We start from the raw sequence: 22432 nt of genomic DNA on the forward strand, positions 1-22432 counted from the left end.
ACCTTTTTTTTTCTCTGTCAGTTACAGACTGTCGAATCCTGGAGAATCTTCAACGCTACGCTTCCCCTACTTACCTACCCGTTAACTATCAACTCCTCAACACAGAATCCTCTTTCTTCCTTAAGGAGGCCACCCAGGACTTCATGCGCAACTCTAGTTTCCTTTCCAGAACGGAACTGTTCTTCATCCAGCAGGCAAGGAAGCCTCCTATCATCAATGCCACCTATGGGACCCTCGCTGTGGAAGAGCCTGTACCTTTGGACCTCCTCCAGATGCCCGGTTCCTTTGTGGCATCCACAGAACTCTTCACCTTCAATTGGAAAGTTCAGACCTTTGTTCTTAACGAAAGGATTTTCCTAAACAAACCTAAAGTTCAGGTCTTGTTCTACATTTCTGGAAGAGATTGGGATGACTACAGTGCAGTGGACAAACTCCCCTGCGTACGGATGTTTGCTTTTCATGAAACCCAAGAGGTCCACGGGAGCTGCAGGTTGCGAGGTGACATGGGCGTTTGCGTTGCTGAGCTCGAACCTCTTCCTGGGTGGTTTGCACCTCCTAGCGTCGTTCCTGGTCGACAGAGAAATCCGGATTCGTCCGAAGGAACACCTGTAGAGTTGTACTACAGTCTCCGTGCCCCAGAAGCAGGGGGGTGTCTTTCTGAGGAGTTAGGCATCCGGAGCACAGCTCACTCAGATCAGGAAGGAATGTTTGGATCACCGACTTCTACACCTATGAGGCACATCGGGAGTGTACGATTATTCCAGAACCCATCTCCTCCGGAATTATCAGAGCAACGTTTGGATGGGAATTTTGCAGTGTTAGTACCGTCTGCTCCAGTTCGGCAAAGGGATACTGTGTCAGCGTATGTTGCAGCTTTGCCGTATTCACCTGTGGAAATGTTCACTCTCAGGTAAGAGCTCTTTATATGCAAGATCTACAACCGCATGACAACTTTGCTGTGCTTGCAGATATAGTAACTACCCACATGAGACCTTTTCTAGAAGGGCCACTCTACAATAGAGATGCTTTCTGTAATGAATGCCATATGTAGCTGCACTATTTATGTCATGCTGTACTGATGGTGAATAAGATTTTTATTGGGGATGCGAAGGTGGTTTGTTGACTTAAGACATTAGAGGGGGTGCTGTAAAAACTAATTCCATATAAGCAATATTTTGTTCATAGCACATTGTGAAAAATGATTCCAAATTTTAAGTTTTTTTTTAAAAAATGTGTAATCTACTTTGTTTTCTGTGCTTTTGCTAATTAATAAAATCTGTGATTTAAGTTCACTAAACTTAAATGTTAGTACAGATAACTTAAAAATTTATGTTAATATATTTCAACTAGATATTTTTTACAAAAAAAATATATATCTTTACGACACATCAAATTGTTCATGTGTGTGTGCGATTGTAAATCGATCTAATTCGAATTTTGACGTTATTACACAACCACTTACTTTCCCTCCTACACAAAGTAAAAGCCCCAGGCAAAGAATTAACTGAATAACCTTTGAATGGTTCTGCCTTATGAGTGAAAATATTAGGAGTCTCAATAGGAGTAAAAAAAACATAGGACGAGCCCCCAATTTCATGTAATGCCCCGTCTAGGGGTAAGGACGCAACATGAAAGGGAAAACTTCACAAACAATGCCGCTTAAGAAAATATGTAGAGATTTATTTTCACAGTGATTTTCTTAAATTTTTTTTTTTTTACTTTAAAACCTGACCAGGCCAAAATAGTAAACAAAACAATTTAAATTAAAATTCCATCTAACTTCCCAATTTTCAGCAAAAGAAAAAGGTACAAAAGAAAATGGCGTCAATCTCCCTACTTACTATCTACAAATATTTACAATACAAAAAGAGCAGAATTAATACGTAAAGGGACATAACAAACATGCAAGATATGCTTACTTAAAAATGTTAGAAGTTAAAAGTCCAGGTTAATTGAAATGCGTAGTTTGACCAACTATTTACACTAACTCAATGAAATAAACATTTTAAGTTGAAAATACGTATATAGTTAGTAAATAGACTTAACTGAGTCAGTCAAAAAGATGACTAATTATGTAAAGTTTTATTTAGGCCTATAGGGCAGCTCATTATTTGTTGAGATTAATAGCACGATTGCTGCATATGAGTCAACTGGTATCTAACAGGTATTGTTGTAATTTTTTTTAGGTAACGTTTTTCATATGCTTTAAAAGAAATAGCGAAAGCCATTTTGCGTTAACCCCTTGTATTCGACCCTCACCTTGTTGCTTCAATTAAGGCTCAAATCAGCAATTCTGGCAGTAAGCAGTCACAATCTAGCTTCTGTTACACAATTGCACTGTTAACAGCTGACTTTTCCCTGTGTGATGCAGTTCTCTCCAATCTGGATTCAGATTGAGACGGTCATGTTATTACTAAGCTATTCTGAAGTGAAATTTGTTTTTACTTGATGTTAAATAGCACTTCATTCTGATAGCTGTTGATAATAGTGAATGCTAATTTGTACTGTATAAGTGTGCCTCGTTCTCCTATAATGTTGATTACTTATTATATACTTTTGTTAGGTATTTAATAAAAAGTTTTAATAAAATAAAAGGGAGAGGAAAATAAAAAAAATCATTAGCAAATCCTCCCACCCTGTAGCCAACACTGTACTGTACTATCAGCTATGTTAACAATCAATTTGTTTAATTAAATTTTTTTTTTTGTTACGTTATTGTTATTTCAGATTTCATTCTTCACTACTTTTGGATCATTTGTTTAAACACTTTCCTTATATTCATGTGGCTTTTGAAATGGTTGTGATTAATTCTGGTTGGTGTGCCTGAGATGAATTTTCACTTCATGGTTACTTTACTTAATTCGTTTCTGCTTTTTGTTTACCATTGGCGAGAGAAAGACATCTTCATTTTCAGGTGAAAACATTCAGCGGCTCTGAATCCGCGGGTACTAATTAGAATTTGCAGATGCGGCTAAGTGATTTGGGTAATTAACACACAATGCAAATGAGGATGTCATCAATTAGAATGCGCCTCCATTAGCTTAATGACTGCAAGCTCGTCCGATTGTAATCACAGTGGGTGAGAACATTTATAAACCATAGGAGACCCAGCCTGACAAGAGGTCAAGCTAATTTGTCAGCCCTGCATGTTCACGCAAGTTAAGAGCCACAAGGAGAGATCATAGTTGCGTAGTTTAAGGAATTTCCTTCATGTGTTGATCTAAGCTGGGTTTTATTGCTACGTTCATGGGTGAAGTTGTGTTTTTCTTCAAATGGCAGATTAGAAGTATAGCTTTCTGAGGGCTGTCTATAAATTAATGCTGATTTTCATGTGGAATCATATGTGAAATTAATGTCTGGCTTGTTTTAAGATGTGTTTTATTATCAGCAATCAATCTGCTAAGATGTGCTGATAGAACAAATCTGTATTTACAGTCTACAGTGGTTTGCTGCACTAGAAAAAAAAGATTCATAAATAAAACATTGTGTGTAGTTATACAATATGCATGTTAAAATGACCTTATGACCTGCAAAAAACCACATGCTTTCATCTTGGCAAGGATAACATTATTACTTGATGAATTATTGATTTTCAGCTTTAAATTAAATCATTATTAAACAGTCTACAGATGATCATTAAAAAAACTTGAAAGAAACAAATGCGCTAATTTGTGTTATTAATGATCCATTAAATGTTTTTCATGAGCCGCTGGATATGAATGTCTCAATCGAGCCATGACATCATGACGTCTTTTTTCATTATGTTTTTTTTAGTGTGATATATCTCATCTGCTCAATGAAATAATTAATACAAACAAAATTTACAAATTAATCAAGGTCTACTCAAATTACTATGAAAAACATGTTCAAGTAAGGAATTATGAAATATGTAATATTTTGTTCTTTTTTTATTATTTTGAGTTGAGTATGTTGTAGCTTACTCTGTTTTAAATCATATATTCGGGTCAGCAAAATCAAATGCAGCATGCCTAAGATGTACTATAGACTAATGGCTAATTGTGCAGATTCAAAGTAAGTAAAACTAAAATCTATTTTTTTCTTATGAGATAACATTATTTTAAGTCAAGGTTATCAAAGGTTTGCTCGGACAGAAGAAAGTCCTGTCTATGGCACAGTGTGGTAGTCATTTGTCAGTTTGGATGTGTATATATATATAAGCAATTTATAATTTGTCATTAGCCCTAAATAAGGGGGAAGTTCTCAAGACCTAGATGAGCTCAAAATCCCCACTCACCCAGCAGCCCTGGGTTCGAGGATCTTATGAGCTCACGGCTTTCTCCCAGGACAGCATGCCAAACTTTATAATCAATCATCAGCGAAGTGTGAACGCTTGAATTCTTATTTATGTTAATTGCTTTGAATTACCATTGTGTATGAAATGTGCTATGTAAATAAGCTTGCCTTGCCTCAAGTGAAGTGCAGAGGCACATTCATACTAAATGCTGTATTATTGATCCCCTTTGGGAATTTATGCCTGCATGATACTGTAGGTGGCACTGATCGATGCCTCCAACTTTGATCCTGCACTTATGCTTGCGACTTCATAAAATGTCAATTTTCTTAATCTGGCAACACTGCTTGCAAACGAAATTATGCCTCACAACTTGTGCCTCACTCGCTCACTTGCTGGCTTTTCTGTCTGCTCGCGCGAAACATTTTCATTTTCAAAAATTTCGTCAGTCTTTGACTTGGTTTAATTGTTAAATCTAACGATATTGGTTACTCTCCTTTTCCGGAAGTTAGCCTGGATTAGGCGCAGGTTAAAATATTCAATAGTATCTGACAATAGATTAAGAAAAATCTGATTGCACACATGCTGTGAGGCATAACCTTGCACGCAAAATCGTACATCATACGCAAAGATGATGAACATCTTCTGTTCACACGTGAGCACTAGTTTCCTTGCGTGTAGGTCTGTAATCTTCTCGCGGCTCACTTCTCCTCGCATGTAAATATCACCAGAGCGCTCAATTTTTTTGGTATAGAATTGCCATCATAGACATCCGGTACGTAAAACATGAGAACAATTGGCGGTTCATTTTGCTGTGGCAACCTCTGATAAATAAAGAACTAAGCCAAAAGAAAAAGGAATGTATCCAAATTATCAGTGAATGAATGTGTGCATAACGTGTAAAACCACAAAATGATTTACATTCCTTTTTGATCTAAATGAATCATGTCAATGATTAATAAATATATATTAAAACTGACAAATTTTACTTTAACCATACCATAATTTACATAATTTCCATACAATAATTTCCATAATGGGACATCACAGCTACACTTGTTATATTGTAAAATGTGTCAGATATTTATTATAAAGCCAACTACAAATTACCCCACACTCTTTCATCATTATAAACCAAACAGTCACAATTGAATTTATGTTTTATACAGTATCTATCACTTAAATCTACTCCTTGATTTGATTGGCTAGCTAAGTCATTTTGATGTTGATGAGCACTTTTTCAGTATTATTTCAGTGCATTAAAACGACTTTTATGCATCAAAGTTAGAATTTACTGTTAACTTACTGTAAACAACAAAAAAGTGTGTCAACTTTAAAACTATCAGATCACAATAACTGCAGTTAGACAGACTGGACCTCATTTTCACTGATAATACTCTGCATTTTTCATGCCAAATACAGACATTGAGCAACCAATCTCATTAACTTCATCAGCCAGGCACATTTCATATGACATCAAATACAGTACACCAGAATATCATTTACACTGTAGCTAGTGTGGGTGAGGTTAACATTTGATCATGTCATAGTAAGCTAACGTGCAATGACAGCCATAATGATTATATGCAGCAATCACTGTAGAGCTATTTAGCACAATGGCAACAATAACAACAAAGATACTATTTCTGAACACTGCGTGACTCACAGATGACAAGCCTTACAGTTGCAGCCTTCCACTAATTATGCACAGTCTATGTATCACACTCTTCGATTATATTCTTCTATTTTAAAAAAGCTAATGCTTATTTTATGAGGCGAAAGTTCTGCCAAAATGATTTTAAAAAATTGACACCTTTTAAATCAGAACAGGCGATACACAGTGACACCTCTATTAAACAAAATAGAATTACTGTGTGCATGAGGAAAGAAATTAAATAATTTCAGCGGAATTGCTTTTTCTGTCTTCATCCATTTAGTGAGGGTTTATTTTTTGCCTAAATTGTGGACTGAAAGTGAATGGAAAAGTCACCACTATGACAGAAAAACTAATGTGTGTGTAGATTTGGAGTTACAGAAGATTAGCTCTCTTCCATCTGGAATAGGATTGTTTACTCTGGGACGGGGCTGATTGCTTATTTGGAGTTAGGCGGTGGCGATGTTGCAGAGGCCCAAGTGATTACAGTATCTTTGGGATGCTTTCCACACAGCCTACAGGAATAATTATAACCAGATTTGGATCCATTTATTTAAGTGTTGAGAAATATAAAATATATATCCTGAAAAAGACAGTAAAAATAACATAGAAAAATGCATTTAGCCATTAAATGAGGAAACAATAAAGGCCATTTTACTCTCAGCATGAATAAATGAATGCTCTCAATGTACAATGATGCTGTAACCAAAGCAAAAGATCCCTATGGAGCTATTAACACTGAGGCATGATAAAGCTGATAAAGTTTTTTTTTTTATTTTTTTATTAATTTAGCTATTGTCCGCCCTTGTTTCTCTCTTTCTCTCTGTGACAGTCTATCTATTAGATATGAGCTCTAAATTGCATTTTCAGAGTAAATACTATTGCACAAAAGGGTGAGACTAGTTAAGCTATTGCACAGAAAACAGATACAAGCTGTACAAACCAGTGTACAGTGTACAGTATACAGCAAAAAAAAAAAAAAAAAAAAAATTGAATGGATACTGAGTGCTAGTTGTAATTAGCAAAGTTTTTATCCTAACGTGAAGCAAATCTTTTCAAAGTTCCTAAAAAAAATAAAAAGCCCTCAACGCAAAATAAGTTTGTTCCCATCAAGGTTATAGAGTGGCTGACTGTAGTATTGGTAACCTAGTAACCAACAGTAAACAAATCATACATAATGGAAACAGCTGATTAGTCACAAAGGTTATAATTGTGCTATTTCAGAGATTATTCTGCAAAGAGTTTATTCTGTGTCAGAGTTTATTCTTTTGTTTTCATCTCCCATTAGCAACAGTAACCATTTCTCGAGCAAGTACAAAACTGAGCATACAGTTTTTAATGAATTAAGGAGTTCTTAAGGGAAATTTAAGGCATTTCCATCGCCTATTTCTCATGTCATATTTCAAACTATGCATTAAAGTTCCTGTGAAGTGTTTTGAAATATGATTTTTATTCAATGTTCAACGTAATGTCAACTGAAAAATTAAGAGTGAGTTGGATATAGAGGAGGTCCTACCCCCAAAAGGCAGTAGTTTTTAATTTTTATCACAGCTCTGCAAGTGAAAGTGGTTGAGATCAAGTGCAACAAATGAGTAGTGTCTTGAAGGGAGTGGGGCATGTCAGATACTAAAGAGCGTTTGATTGGTCAAAATGTAATGAAAAACTTTTGTAAAAACAAAAAAAAAACGTTGATCGATCTGGAAATGACAAACTACAAGCTTTGGATGTTTAAATCAGTTTTATATTTTCTAAATGCAATGTTGTCACTGTTTTGGAGCACACTAGCTAATAAATATCCAGCAGACTATTTTCATTTTCTTTTTGGCTTAGTACCTTTATTAATCCAGGGTCGCCACAATTTTTCCAGCACAATTTTTTATGCAGCGGATGCCCTTCCATCTGCAACCCATCACTGGGAAACATCCACACACACTCATTTACACACATACACTACGAACAATTTAGCCTACCCAGTTCACCTATACCACATGTCTTTGGACTTGTGGACCGGAGCACCCAGACGAAAAATGTAAACTCCAAAAAAAAAAAAAAAGCCAACTGAACCAGCTGAGGCTCGAACCAGTGACCTACTGCATACTACTTAAATGTGGTAATTAGGACATTAATTTACAATATTTGTTAATAATACAGATAAGGAATTAATACACGCCGACACATTTAATTTATAGCAATTCATATTAATCTGCCAGACAGATCCACTCTCTGTTAATTGTTGATGCATACATCATTAATGAATAGATTAGTGCTTCACAAGCCATTCATAAATTAATCATTATCTGTAGATTGCGAGCAATAATTACATATAAAAGCATCAATATTGCAAAGTGTTACTAAGGAATGTTTTTTTAAGCATTGCATAAGTATATTACAATGATTTATGAAGCTTATGTGACCCTGGATGGAATCTGAAGAGTGGAGAAATGCCTGGTGAAAATTAAGCATTGTAATCATAATAATATTTTGCATAGCCACCATATTATTAATCAAATATATGCAGACTTGTTGAGCAGCAGATACTAAAATATCTTGAAAAATAATTTTAAACTCTATTGTTCATCAGATACACAGTTCATATGTATTGTCATTGTGTTCTGTGAATAATATTTAGAACTCAAATGCAAATTTTTTTTTAGATAATTTAGTAGGCTGTAAAAATTGCAACAAAGGCTATTTGTGAATACATATTCTGGGCTTAATCCAGATCCGGCACCTCATTTTACTGATACCCCTCCTCATACACACCCCCATGCACCACATATGTAACTACATGTTGACGTTTGCACTACATTGGCGATAATTGAAAGCTGCACCAAAGATGCCTCGAGACTGAAAATTTTCTATTACAATACAGTTATTTTTTACATCAAATAATATTTTCACTTTTTTTAAGAAAGTTTGACTGTTGATTTTAGATAATGTATGTTTTAATTTCAGTTGTTCAACGTTGATGTTCAATAAATAATGGTAGATAGTAGATAGTGTGTGTTTCCTTAATTTTTTTTTTTTAAATCAAGTAATGCATTCTTCATTCAAAAATATTTTACATGTAATAAGTGAGCATTTTACTGTACAAAACCTGTAGTTGAACAATGAGGGCAATAAATAAAAAAAAATCGCTCATTAGTCATAATCGAGTAAAAATGTTCAGTTAATCGAGATTTTGATTTTAGGCCAAATTGCCCTGCCCTACCGCCATATGTTCTGGGACCTTGCTATTAACAAATTAAGAACTGTAGGTACCCCATATACATTTCTGGAGAACACGAATTATGTAGCTAGATGTACGTCTTTCAAATGGTTTCTATTTCTTATCACGCTATCAGCAGACCGCTTACCTCAGTGTGGACGGCTTTTCCGCTGTAATTAGTCGGTCATTCAGTCAGTCAACAGCAGCCTCCGGTGGAGTTGCATGTGAAAAACAGGCGCAAATGGCATTTGAAAAATAAATGTATGATCAAAAAAACGTACACAGCAGCCTCTGGTAAATTTGCAAAAACTGCAGAGGAAAAAAAAAAAAAAAAGTTTACTCCTGGGACATATTTTGTGCTCTCCAGAAGTGAATACAGAGGTACGTATCCATAATGAGCATGGCTTGACAATTTGTCTTGAATTTAACTGTAAAACAACTGTAAAAATGATTGAGTATTTTTTTTTCTTTTTCTGACAGTACTATGATTTTTTTTCCATCAGTGATGTACATTTGAATTTTGTTACATCTAATGTTAATAAATACTATTTATTGCATTCACTTAGTGTCATTACAATGGGGGTTTTTAACTGTTGTGCGAACACAAAGCACCATATATATATATATATATATATATATATATATATATATATATATATATATATATGTGTGTGTGTGTGTGTGTGTGTGTGTGTGTGTGTGTGTGTGTGTGTGTGTGTATAATGTTTCATCATATGCCTTTTGCATCAGCACATGCTAATTGTGATATTTTTGCTTATGTAACCAAGCTACAGTGTGTAGATGTTTGTACTTCAAAACATAATAATGGATAAGCATAATAATAATATATTAACACTATACAGTTATGAAGTACCATAAAACTTTAATTATATTTTATATTTTTTATTTTAATATTATATTTAATTGTATTTTAAAGGTTAAAACAGTTCATGTTTTTTTTATGTCCATTTTTTTTTTTTACAGTTTTACAATATTAACAACGGTCAACCAATTAGCACACAGTCTTTGAGGAGAAACATTATGAAATATTGACAAATACATGTTAAATAGTCTATTAGGCTGAGCAATGTTTACTGCATTCATCCAATCAATAACATTGATGCCAATGATATGCTAATAAGCACATAAACTCAGCATTTATGATTGTACAATTTGAAATGTCACTGTACAAATATCAAAGGTTAATTGTTGACCCGGAGTAAACTGAACAGTGTAAAATAAAAAACCCAGGATTTAAAAATGTTAACCTGGAGTTTTGAATCAACCCACGGTTCCTTTTTATATAGCTGTAGTTCGAAAAGGCTCTGATTCTCACTGTACCATCCAGCTCTTGAAACAAGTGACAAGCGCTTTCCCCTCTAATTAACGACAATAGATTTTCAACCTCTTTCAAGTCAAGCAACTTATTATACACCTTTCCGCTCTTGAGCCAAAGTAAAGTCCAGTCATAAGTCACAGCTGGTATTCAAGTCTCTTGCAGTCTGATTTAATCTTTTCTATTGAATGAAGTAGCGTTCTTTAGGTAGCATCTGTTTGCTATATATATTTCCAGCACTTAGGTCTTGGAGATAGCGATTATTTTCTCCCAAGGCATTGCTGAAGCCCAGCACACTTTGCAAAGAATTTATTTCCCTCATCACAATCAATATCTAAATCTTGCACTGCTCTGTAATACACTTGCTCTGTTTGCAAGCAACTGGAGAATTGCATGTAAGTTGCTAAGTTGCTTTGATTTTGCATGTGTATCAGCAACATTTTTCAATTTCAGGTTCAAGATGAAAGCAGCAACTCTTATTCCCCACGCTTCACATGCACGCAGTTTTTTAAATTCTCATGGCTGACTAAGGAAAGTTCCTGAATTTTGCAAGAAAAGTATTTAAATAAGTCATTTGGATTATTTAAAGGGATTTATACTGAAGAAATGTGTGTTTTGTATCAGCATCTCTGTTTGTGGAACAATCTGTGTTTATTACCCAAGTCATGTATGTCTACTGAAGCAACTGTGCCTTTTTTCTTTTACATAAGATTCATGAATCGTACCATTCCAAACCTGAACATAAATTATGCCTCATTTAGAACAACTGCTGACATAAGCATAATTTCCATTCCTAAAAGTAGCTTTTTTACTGTTGAAATAGGCTGTCTTACAGTAATTGAATAAGTGTAAAATGTGTATAATGAGTGTAAAGTCAAAATCTCTTTCATGCAAAAACATCATGTCTGGCTTTAAATTGTAGTAATAAAAAAGGTGCCAGTAGATTCAATTGTGCAGTCACATTTTTAATCACACATTTATTGTACAATTAAACATCAACCAGTTATTTTCTTTATTGTGTTAATTTTGCTATTACTTTTTAGTTATCTATCATTACACAACCATAAAAAAAAAAAAAAAAAAAAATAGTGGAACAGTTTCTCAAGCAGTTTGTGATGCATTTTGGAAACATGGTCTAATGTGCCAACTGGTTTGAGAAACCTGTTCTCAAAGACTTATTATTTGGGTAGCACAGATATTCAAAAATTCAAACGAGCCATTTTAATCTACATTATTCCAAAATTAATTTAGATAAAAAAAAAATGTTTGTAAATATAAATTTTATTTTAAAAAATAGTAATAAAATAAATAAATTTTGTAAAATAAAATAAATAAATGTTTCCTGTTTTAATATTTTAAATTTCTATAGCTATATATATATATATCTGTTTAGCTAAGGGAATGTAACAAACCTTGTGACGTTGAACACAGTGATTTTCCAAGATGGCGGCGCCCTAGCTCTAAAAACTATAGTAAAACATTCTGTTTTCTGCAAAATGGTTTCATTAATCGATTTTGTTTAAAATATTTTTATCAAAGTGGAAATCAGTATACAAAATAATGTAAACTTGACTAACTGCTTCACTCCCACTTTATTTTTAATTATTTTGCAATAACAGTCAAACTAAATTTTTCATTGCTGATTAATTGGTTGATTTATTGATTGAGTGATTGATTGATTGATTGATTTGCATCAATAGTGTTTACTTTACATTCAATTGGTTGCTAAGCACAGATTCGACAGATATTATACATTCAAAAGCGAAAATCAGGAGATTTCTGTTTCTTGAAGCACGATTTTTTTTATTTATTTATTTTTTATTGAGAACAAGCCGGTTGTGCTGCAATCATTGAACTCCTTTTAGAGAAGTCTAAGAGAAGTCTTACAAGTACACTGAGAAGTCCTTCAAGAGAATTCTTGCGCAAAATGCTAGAGAGAAGTCTTATGAGTAGTCCTAAAAAAGTCTAACTAGTTTTTTTTTTTTTTTTTTCTGTAGTTTTATCCTGTATTTTTTTTTACACATTTTAGGAAGGCAATGCTTACAGGTAGAGACAAAGAAAGTTATCTGACAACTTACAACTGTCAACTATCAAAGTAGATAGTTAAAAATCTTGTCCAGACACTAAAGTTTCATCCACCCTGATCTAATCAACAGTTGCTAATCCAATCAGCTTGGCAGTATTGTGCTCAACTTTCATGGAGACAAAGACAAGTTAACATTACTTTGGGATCTGCCAGTGGTCCATAAAACAAAATGTTGGTCTCATTAACACCACTTCCGACAGCAACCTAGCTTTCCCATGTGGACTCCTATTCTGGTACAGATCGGGCACAGCGCTGCTTAGCTTTAGTGGGCGACCATGTGAGAGTTGCAGAGAGCTAGCTACTGGCTGATGATTTTTAAAAATCATTGCATCTTGGCTGCAAGACTTGTTCTTTAAAATGTCATAATGTAAAACAACCTACATAACTTTTTCATTTATAAACTATTGCGTTGAAACCTAGATGTTTTACAGTACATTTGTAATTCCACAAAGGTAATGATTTTTCAGATCTTAACGGTCAAATACACAGATTGCAAATGCATTCAAGTGTTAACAGAACCACAAACAGACAAGAAATGGATTTGGAATGACACGAGTCAGTAAATGATAGCATCATTTTTTTTCTGTGAACTATTCTTCCAAACAGTGTTCCAGAAAGTTATTCAGAAATCCAGCGTTCGGTGGCAGTCATCCAGAAGATTTATCCATTATACGCTGATTTCTGAGAAGCTGTCCATCAGCGAGGTTGCAAAATCACAGCATCTCTGCGGGCATCGTAAGTCAGCTGTGATTCATGATGCTCGATGGAGTAGCAATAAACACGTTAAAGAGGGATAAATATTTATTGCCGGAGCTCGTAAAATAGCCCGTCATAATGATGCCAGTAAAATTCAAAATTCATAGATGGAAAAAGTTCCTTATTATAGTTTATAGCTGTCATTTGCTATACGTTGGATGTGTGTAGAACTGGCAGGATAAATTGCTTTGCGCTTCTCAAACAGTTTTTGTTATTTTAATCATTCACCCCCCGCTAAGAACAATCTACAGAACATTTGGATGCTGAACATTGGATTCAGAATCGGTCAGCTGTGCTTAATGGAAAAAAGAGCAAGGGAGCGATTTGTACTCATAAACATATGTGAGTGTGTATGTGTGTGTCAAGCAAGTGTGTGGATACCAAAAGCAGACCCTACTTAGAGAGAATCAATTTGGCCCGTCTTTAAAAGCCATTGCATCAGTGAGCACATTATGTGTGATTCTACCTCATTATACACACTGATGGACAGCAGTTAACTATTGCAGCCACCTGACCCTCAGCCGGACTGTCCACAGCTGCTCGACACTGGTCAGAACACTGAATAAATCACATCTACACTAGCGCATTGAGGATTTTTCAAATCCTTTTTTTTGTAGTGGTAATTTAAAAACAAGTTATATAATTATTTGGATAACACAGTGGCTTAGTGGTTTGCACTGTCACCTCACTGCAAGAAGGTTGCTGGTTCAAGCCTCGAGTAGCCCAGCTGGCATTTCTGTTTGGAGTTTGCATGTTCTCCCTGTGTTTGCGTAGGTTTCCTCTGGGTTCTTCAATTTCTAAAATTGATAATGAGCTTGATCTAAAGAGATCTTGAGAGGATGGAACTGCACGAATGGATCAGGATAGCAGGAGACAGAAGCAAAGCGATCTCAAGTCATCCAGAGAACATGACAGTGGAGTTAACTGTGGGCTTATTTATGTTTTAGCTAAATGTTTTTATTATTCATGATTGACCTATAACATTAAATCGCACAAAATAATTAAAGACCGTTCAAAAATGTGATGCCCTTTTTTTGCGATATCACTGTTTATTAACGGCATGTTCAAGGAAAACTGTGGATGTCGGTCAAAGTAACTTTTATTTTCTGTTTTATTTCTTTCTTTATTTTTCATTACAAATTAAGCACTGCTGTACATACAGCACTCAAAACAAACTTGATTTTATTATTTTGTATATAACTGCTGTTGACCTTTGGGTAAGCCCTTCACCTCTTAGTTAACTGTTGGTAACTACAAACAAACATAGTGACTAGTGTCTTATGATTAGTGCATGTTTACAGCAAAGTGTTTGTTTGCAAGTTAAGTGTTTTTTTCAGTTACAGGGCACAGAGTATTAAACTTAAAATAAGTTATTTAAAAAAATGTTGGAAAACTGTGATCAATTACTTCATGGAAGTCAATGGTTACAATGGGTAACATTCCTCAAAATTATTTATTTTGTGTAAGAAACTCATAAATGTTTGGAACCAATTGAGGGTGAGTAAATTGTGAGAAAACTTTTATTTTTTGCTGAACTATCACTTTAATAGTTGTTCGTTGCAATGTTTGATGGAAAGATGGAAATTCTAAAATGTTACAAAAAACACACAGACACACAAATATGCACGCACTCACACACACAAACACACACACACACTCTAGTTCTGGCGGCAGACACATGAACTAGAAGAACATTTTTCTCTCGCACGTGAACCACATCTGAAAGATTAACGGCTCTAACACACACTTTTCAAAGTTGTGTCACAAAAAAACTACATTATCCACTCGAAACGCTATTAAAAGCCATTTTCGGAGCGCAAATTACCAGTTGTGATCATTGTAAATGGAAGTTATTAGCATTACCAGAAGACGCTGGTCGCTATGGCGCCCTTCATGCAGCAGCCAAGAAAAGGTCTATATCATTACTTGCACCTCAGAAGATAAAACGCTTTTTGAATGTTAAAAATATATTTTGTATAGTTATCTATGAAGTTTAATCAATGTCAGAAAACTTTTGTGACTAAAGTTTATTCAAGAACAATAATAAGTACACCTACTGATGACCCATGAAACTTTAATATTCCTCCATAGATTTATACAAGTTAAATTAGTTTATTTTGTTTGAAAATAACTGTTAGAAAGAAATACAAAAGTAATTTCAAATATTTTTATTAATATGAATAAAATCAATGTTTCCCAGAGATGGGTTGTAGCTGGAAGGGCATCTGCTGCATAAAAGATGGCTGGATAAGTTGTCGGTTCATTCCACTGTGGTGATCCCGGATTAATAAAGGGACTAAGCAAAAAAGAAAATGAATGAATGATGAATACAATCCCATTCTCTTCCAAACCCAGACTGTTACTCTGCACATGGGATAATTATTATGCACGCCTTAAGGGGGGCGCACACTGAATGCACCACTCGGCATTGCGCCATGCAGCGCCATGCATTTTAAAATTCTAAAGATAGATTTCTATCCGGGTACCAACACCAACGCTGCAAGTCGACAGCTGTCCACAGCACCCAGCTATGACTTTGGACACTGTTCATATTTTTGTCATGCCACAGAATGCCATCTGAATGGTTTCATTTTAAATAACATGCAAATGTGCGTGTCCGGTGTGCATTACGTTCAACTGTCATCTGTGCACTGCCATGCAGTACATTTTATGTGTGACCTGCTTTAGGCTGCATTTGATTAGCTACAATGTTTCCTAGTGGAGTTACAATAATACTCATTTTCCTCCCTTATTTTTACCCGAGTTCATATTAAACTTACTAGGTATGTGGGACTCTTATTTTGAAAACCAGGGATGTAAAAAGAACAACAAAGGTAAAGACTTTAGGCTAAAGCCAGCCACAGCACATCATTACAGATATTTTCCTATGCATTGCTAAGCAATGAGGACAGATACAGAATGTAGATCTCCACCAGCCATCTGTTCACAGCTCATCATTTTGTAGCATAAACACCATTCAACGAAATAACTTAGGTTTCTTTATGGGACTAAAATGTAAAGATGTCCAAGTTTCTTATCAGCTGATAATTAAATGCCATTGCATTATTTTTATTTGAGAGTAGGTGCTTATCGATCAATTCTGGTCACAGAAAAATACTGGACAAAAATGAAAAAAAAGAGGGAAATGGTCATTCTTTGAAAATAAATGATTATTCAGTATTAAATAAGAATTAGTTTGTCCCTGAAACTAAAAGGCAGAATGGTTTTGTGTCTTCCTGTAATGAAAAATAAAAGGTAGAGATAAAGATCGATACAGCTATTTTTAATTTAATTTAATTTAAGTTTATATATATATATATCTGGCTTCTGTGCAAAAACTTTATATATTAAAACGCAACACAAACATCAATGTTTCTATTGGCCTTTGGGTAAGCCCCTCGCCTCTTACTGCTGCTAACTCCAAACAAACAATGTTGCTATTTGTGTTACAGTTGAGGTGTTTGTCCCACCAGATGTGTTTAGTTTAGTTGTATTTTGTGTTTTGTGTTGTGTAGTTGTGTTGTGTTGTGTTGTGTTGTGTTGTGTTTTTTGTTTTGTTTTGTTTTTTGATAAAAAATAAAAATAAAAATAAACTGCTTAAACCAGTTCCATAAAGCACATTTCTGACTTAAACGTTCAAGATACCTTTTAGCAAATGCTACAATTACCTGGCAACCATGAAATGCCTAAAGAAACTTCAACATGACTAAACATCACTCAGTGTACAGAAATAATGAGCTCTCTCTGGCCAGTGGTAATCAAGTGTTCATCAGTGTTGGTGAACGCTTCAAAATATGCAGGTGCTTGAGCGGCGGCCTGTTTGGATTCTGTTCACTCTGTTAATTAGACGGTGTTGGAGTTTGAAAGCATCACTGAGGGTTTCTGAGTCACGCAGAGTTGAAAAGGAGACGGCAGAAGATGGAAATAGATGGTGATGAGAGGTCAGACAGTGGTCAGTAAAGTGGTGCCTGAGCAGGAGGTTGCCAATTAGCAGTTCCATTATTAAGTAGGTGTGCATGTGTTTGTGTGTATCTGTTTGTGAAGGACAACTTATTTGTGTTTAAGGATATGCATCTTTTCTGCTTGTCCTTGCCAAAGAAGAAACATTAAGCACCTCTAAAGGCATCTAAATAGCACATTTAAAGATAAGAGTAATTTAGAATATACATTGAATGTATTTTTAAAGTAAAATGTGTATTTAATGTTCTATACAAATGTTTTAAATGTTAATATTCTGTGATAAACTAAATAAAGAAATTCATATAGCATTTGTAACACTGGGTGAATGCCTATATAGTGATTCAATTTTTTTTCTTACTCAGAGTTGAATTAGAGACTTCAGAGACTGAATAAAAAAAAGAAAAAAAAAAAACACAACTACACTGTAAAAAATGAGGAGTAGGGTTTACTTAAAAAAAGCTTGGAAACTTTTTTCACTCAGTAAATCTTCAAAGCTTAGCCATGTAAAAGACTTACCATAATTATTAGTACATTTAGTTAGAAATGCTGAGTTAAGTTTACTTGGGAATTCCAAGTAAATTGTATTGACTTTTTGTTTGTTTAATTTACTTAAGTCGTAGTCCTAAATATATTGCAATTTATAGATTTTTTTATTCAATATTCCTAGATATCTTTTTAGTTACCTTGAGTAAACTTTTCTTCAAAATGTTGAATAAAATATTACTTCTTATAATTTGTGATGCATTGCAACTGTTTCATTAAAAACACTGCCAGACTTTTTCAGTGAGTACTTTAATTTGAACTAAACTTGAATTAAACTTTACAATAAACAAATTTAAAAAGAGAGAATGATGGGGTCATTTATGTTTGAATCGTCCTCCCCTGTACGCAATAATTTTTTTTCTCAGCCATGTACCGCAAAGAATGATGGTCCTGAACAGGCCTATAACTAAATTAAAGACAAGGGCCACACGTGGGCCATAACCGGCCTGAATCTTAGAAAATTTATCACCCTTAACTGGCCCCGAACTGGGCCAAAACTGGTTTATTATTGGTACCGATTCTCAGCTAAAAGTTTATTCTTTAAGCAGAAACTCCAAAAAGTGAGCCATAACCCAACATATTGTTACCTAAACAATGTGAACAATCACTGTACTGATCTGGGCCACACACCCCCTATCCACAACTGGCCCAAATGTAGTTTGCCTTCATGCATGCAGTGCCATCATTGCCAAGCATGGCTCATATTTGGCTGATATTATGCAGGTCAGTGCCAGCAACATGCCAGCAGTGTCATTACGAGGCCACATTGGGCCATGTCCGTTTGCTATGTGGGTAGTTTTGCCTAGTATGCGAGGATACACCCTTTTACTCCCTAAACTCACTAAACAATTTTTTTGTACAATTTTAGTTTGCATATCACAATTTTGAGTCATAAACTCTTAGAAAAAAGTCAGTAATCTGTAAGCTTTAAATTTGGAAGATATAAATTTAATTTTGACTCCCTTTTATATTAATTATAATCAAGCCCCTTTAAGGCCTCATTTCACCTCTTTGGCAGTATGCTCGGGCATTTAGTTTGAATAAGGAAACATCAAATAATAATAATAATAATAATTCCTTACATTTTTATATAGCGCTTTTTTGGGCACTCAAAGCACTTTACACAATGGGGGGGGATCTCCTCATCCACCACCAGTGTGCAGAATCCACCTGGATGACGCGACGGCAGCCATTTTGCGCCAGACCGCACACCACACACCAGCTGATTGGTGGAGAGGAGACAGAGTGATGATATGCCAATCATGATATGGGGAGGGTTAGGAGGCCATGATGGACAGAGGCCAGTGGGAAGATTTGGCCAGGATGCCGAGGTTAAACCCCTACTCTTTTTCAAAGGACATCCTGGGATTTTTAATGACCACAGAGAGTCGGGACCTCGGATTAACGTCTCATCCGAAAGACGACGCTCACTGAGCAGTATAGAGTCCCTGTCACTATACTGGAGCATTAGGACCCACACAGACCACAGGTTGAGTGCCCCATGCTGGCCTCACTAACACCACTTCCGACAGCAACCTAGCTTTCCCATGTGGTCTCCCATCCAGGTATTGACCGGGAGCAGCCCTGCTTAGCTTCAGTGGGCGACCAGGTGAGAGCTGCAGAGAGCTAGCTGCCAGCGATTTCCTCAAACTTGCTTGCAAAGCTTTTGAGACAATTTCATATTTGGAATTACCAATTAATTTAAACATCAACTATATCTCATAGTTTAATTTCTAAACAACAGTATCACACAAAATCTCAGAAGCTCACACCTGGTCCGAACCCCTCTCCCAAAGAATCGTCAGTCTGTAGCGATCACTGATTAGCTTCTGTGGTGGGAGGCGTGCTTGATTCACCATCTTGACCATCACACTTTTTCCCATTCAAATCCATTTATAGTCTTTATTCTATAGTCTTTGGTATAATCCTTAATTACTACACTGTAAACCAAAATCCAGTTGAAACAGAAACTGTCGGGGGAGGGGAGTGAACATAATTTTTTGCTGTTCAATGCACCAAAATTTTGTAAAAACCAGTAAGCTAGCTTAATTGTTTTGTGTTGGGACAAAATTAAGGAATTGTGTGAAACCTAATATTTTAACAGTGTTCGTTTCCTTCAAAATTGTGAGTTTATACATTTTTTTTTACTCAGAAAAAATACAGATTCATGAGCTATAAACTCAGTATTACACACACACACACACACACACACAGACACACACACACACACACACACACACACACACAGACACACACACACAGACACACACACACACACACACGCACACACACACACACACACACACACACACACACACACACGCACGCACGCACGCACACACACACACACACACACACACACACACACACACACACACACACACTTCTTGCTGGAAAGTAGCATCGCTACCCTATGCACCCCTGTGCCACCCCATATTTTTGATTATTAACAGCAAAAGCTACGTAAAAGCTTTCTGAAAGTGATCTTTCGTTTTTATGAACATTATTTTTCAGATATCTCATTTATATATGAACATATGCATATTTCAATAAGGTTATGTTTAACACTTAAAAAATACTTTAACTGCAGACATAATCTATCTAATATAATGTGGGCAATCCATCTGTTTGATCAGTAGAAACCAAAATCCATCATGTAAACATCAGCTGGGAGCAAGAAATAGAGAAAAAAAGATCAGAATGAGCTCTGTCCATATTAAATTTTTCATCCCACAGAAAGAAGTGAGGCAAAGCCTAAATAATCTGTCAATAGAAAGCCAATAACCCTCTTGCAATCCTCTTTCCAATTAAATGTGGAACATTAGAATAAATGTCTTTCTCTCCCAGCTTCCAGCAGATGTGATGTGACAAACTAGTTTGCCAAACATTGTAACATTGTCATATCCTAGCGAACGAGTAAGCCAAAACCAACAGATTAGCATCCTGCTGATGAGAATATCTCTGCAGTGTTTGCCCATCCTCTCCAATCCATAACACCAATTTTTCCTCAGTATGTAATGAACAGATGCAGCTCTGTCTGGAGTACCGTAGGGCTCTTCTTTTATCATTTGACTTATTATTTTGAGATTTAGCCATGAATGAATCTTTTGTTTACTGCAATTCAGTATAGTGTCACTATCTTTGAGTGCACTGCCATATTGTGTTTTCAACGTATGCACTTAAGCACTGACTGATATCAAATTATGCTGGCTTTGCTTTTCCGTTAAGCTTTAAATAGCTTTCATGTCAATGATTTGCATGATTAAAGAATGCATAATGAGGCTCCTTTTATTAGAATGGAATATTCATGGCAGTATTTTGCTTAATTTTGGTTAAATCCAGTAAATGACTCTAAAGCATGTTGATGTAGCCCACATATTCAGAAGATTATAATTTCATTATTAGGGGGATCAACCAGCCTTCACTATTACCAATTAGTGTTTAAAAGGCATAATTGCAAATGCAAATCATCATTATTTTCATTAGTTTTATAACTGTGTTAAATCCTGCCACAATACGTGCTTGCCTGTGGGATAAATTCATCTAGTAAATGTATTTTTTTAACATGAAATGTTAATAGACATATAAAATTTACTAGTCAGTGACATGACATTTTTATTGCTAAAATAATTTCTGAAGCATCATGACACTGAGGATGAAAGCAAATTTACCTTTAAATTACCGAAATACATTCATTCAAACATTTTCAACGGCTATTCTGCTATTCTGTGGGTCATGGGGGCAGCAGTCTTAGGAGAGAACTCCAGACTTCCCTCTCCCCAGACACTTCCTCCAGCTCCTCCAGGGGATCCCAAGGCACTGCATGCCAGCTGAGAGACACAATCCCTCCTGCGTTTCCTAGGTCTTCCCCGAGGCCTCTTCCCATTGGGACATGCCTGGAACACCTCCCTAGGTAAGTGTCCAGGAGGCATCTGAAACAGATGCCTGAGCCACCTCAGCTGACTTCTTTCGATGTGAAGGAGCAGCGTCTCCACTCAAAGCTCCTCACCCTATCTATAAGGGTGCGCCCCGCCACCCTGCGAAGGAAACTCATTTCAGCCACTTGTACCTGAGATCTAGTCCTTTCAGTCATGACCCAAAGCTCATAACCATAGATGAGAGTAGGAACACAGATTGACCGGCGAGAGCTTTGCCTTTCAGCTCATCTCAGTCTTTACCACATACATCGACCGCATTACTGCTGCAGCTGCACCAGTCCACCTGTCAACAAAACCCCAAGACCCTTAAACTCCTCCACCTGAGGACTTTCCTCCAACCTGGAGATAGCAAAGCACAAAGATTTATAATATATTCAAATAGAAAACTATTATTTAAAAACTACTACATTTGTTTTATTATTGTTTTGCTGTATTTGTTGATTAATTTATTACGCAGCCTGTGGGAGAAGAGAGATCAGAGTGTTTTCAAATGTGTGACAGGTTCTGTACATGCAGTGACTTTAACACTCTTATATTATGTGCATGCTTTTATTTAAAAATCAATTTGATTTATTTATTTGTATTTTTTTTAACCATAACAGAAAAGAAAAAATTGCGGGCCTTTGATAATGTCTCTTAAAGTCTCTCTGGCCCCCCTAAATGCATGGACCCTTAGAATTGTCCTTAGGGGGGCCCCTG

The 22432-nt window shown here is 35.7% G+C and overlaps 1 protein-coding gene across 1 annotated transcript in view; it reads left to right on the plus strand.

The window, feature by feature from the left end:
* Positions 1 to 22432, plus strand: part of si:dkeyp-14d3.1 — a 549509-nt gene that overhangs the window by 144576 nt on the left and 382501 nt on the right. Inside the window, exon 2 of the mRNA XM_009304131.5 lies at positions 22 to 910. Within this exon, the coding sequence (XP_009302406.1) occupies positions 22 to 910 (889 nt within the window). The remainder of the gene's footprint in view (positions 1 to 21; positions 911 to 22432) is intronic.

This window comes from Danio rerio, chromosome 8 (genome assembly GCF_049306965.1).
Source record: "Danio rerio strain Tuebingen ecotype United States chromosome 8, GRCz12tu, whole genome shotgun sequence".
NCBI classification, from domain to species: domain Eukaryota; kingdom Metazoa; phylum Chordata; class Actinopteri; order Cypriniformes; family Danionidae; genus Danio; species Danio rerio.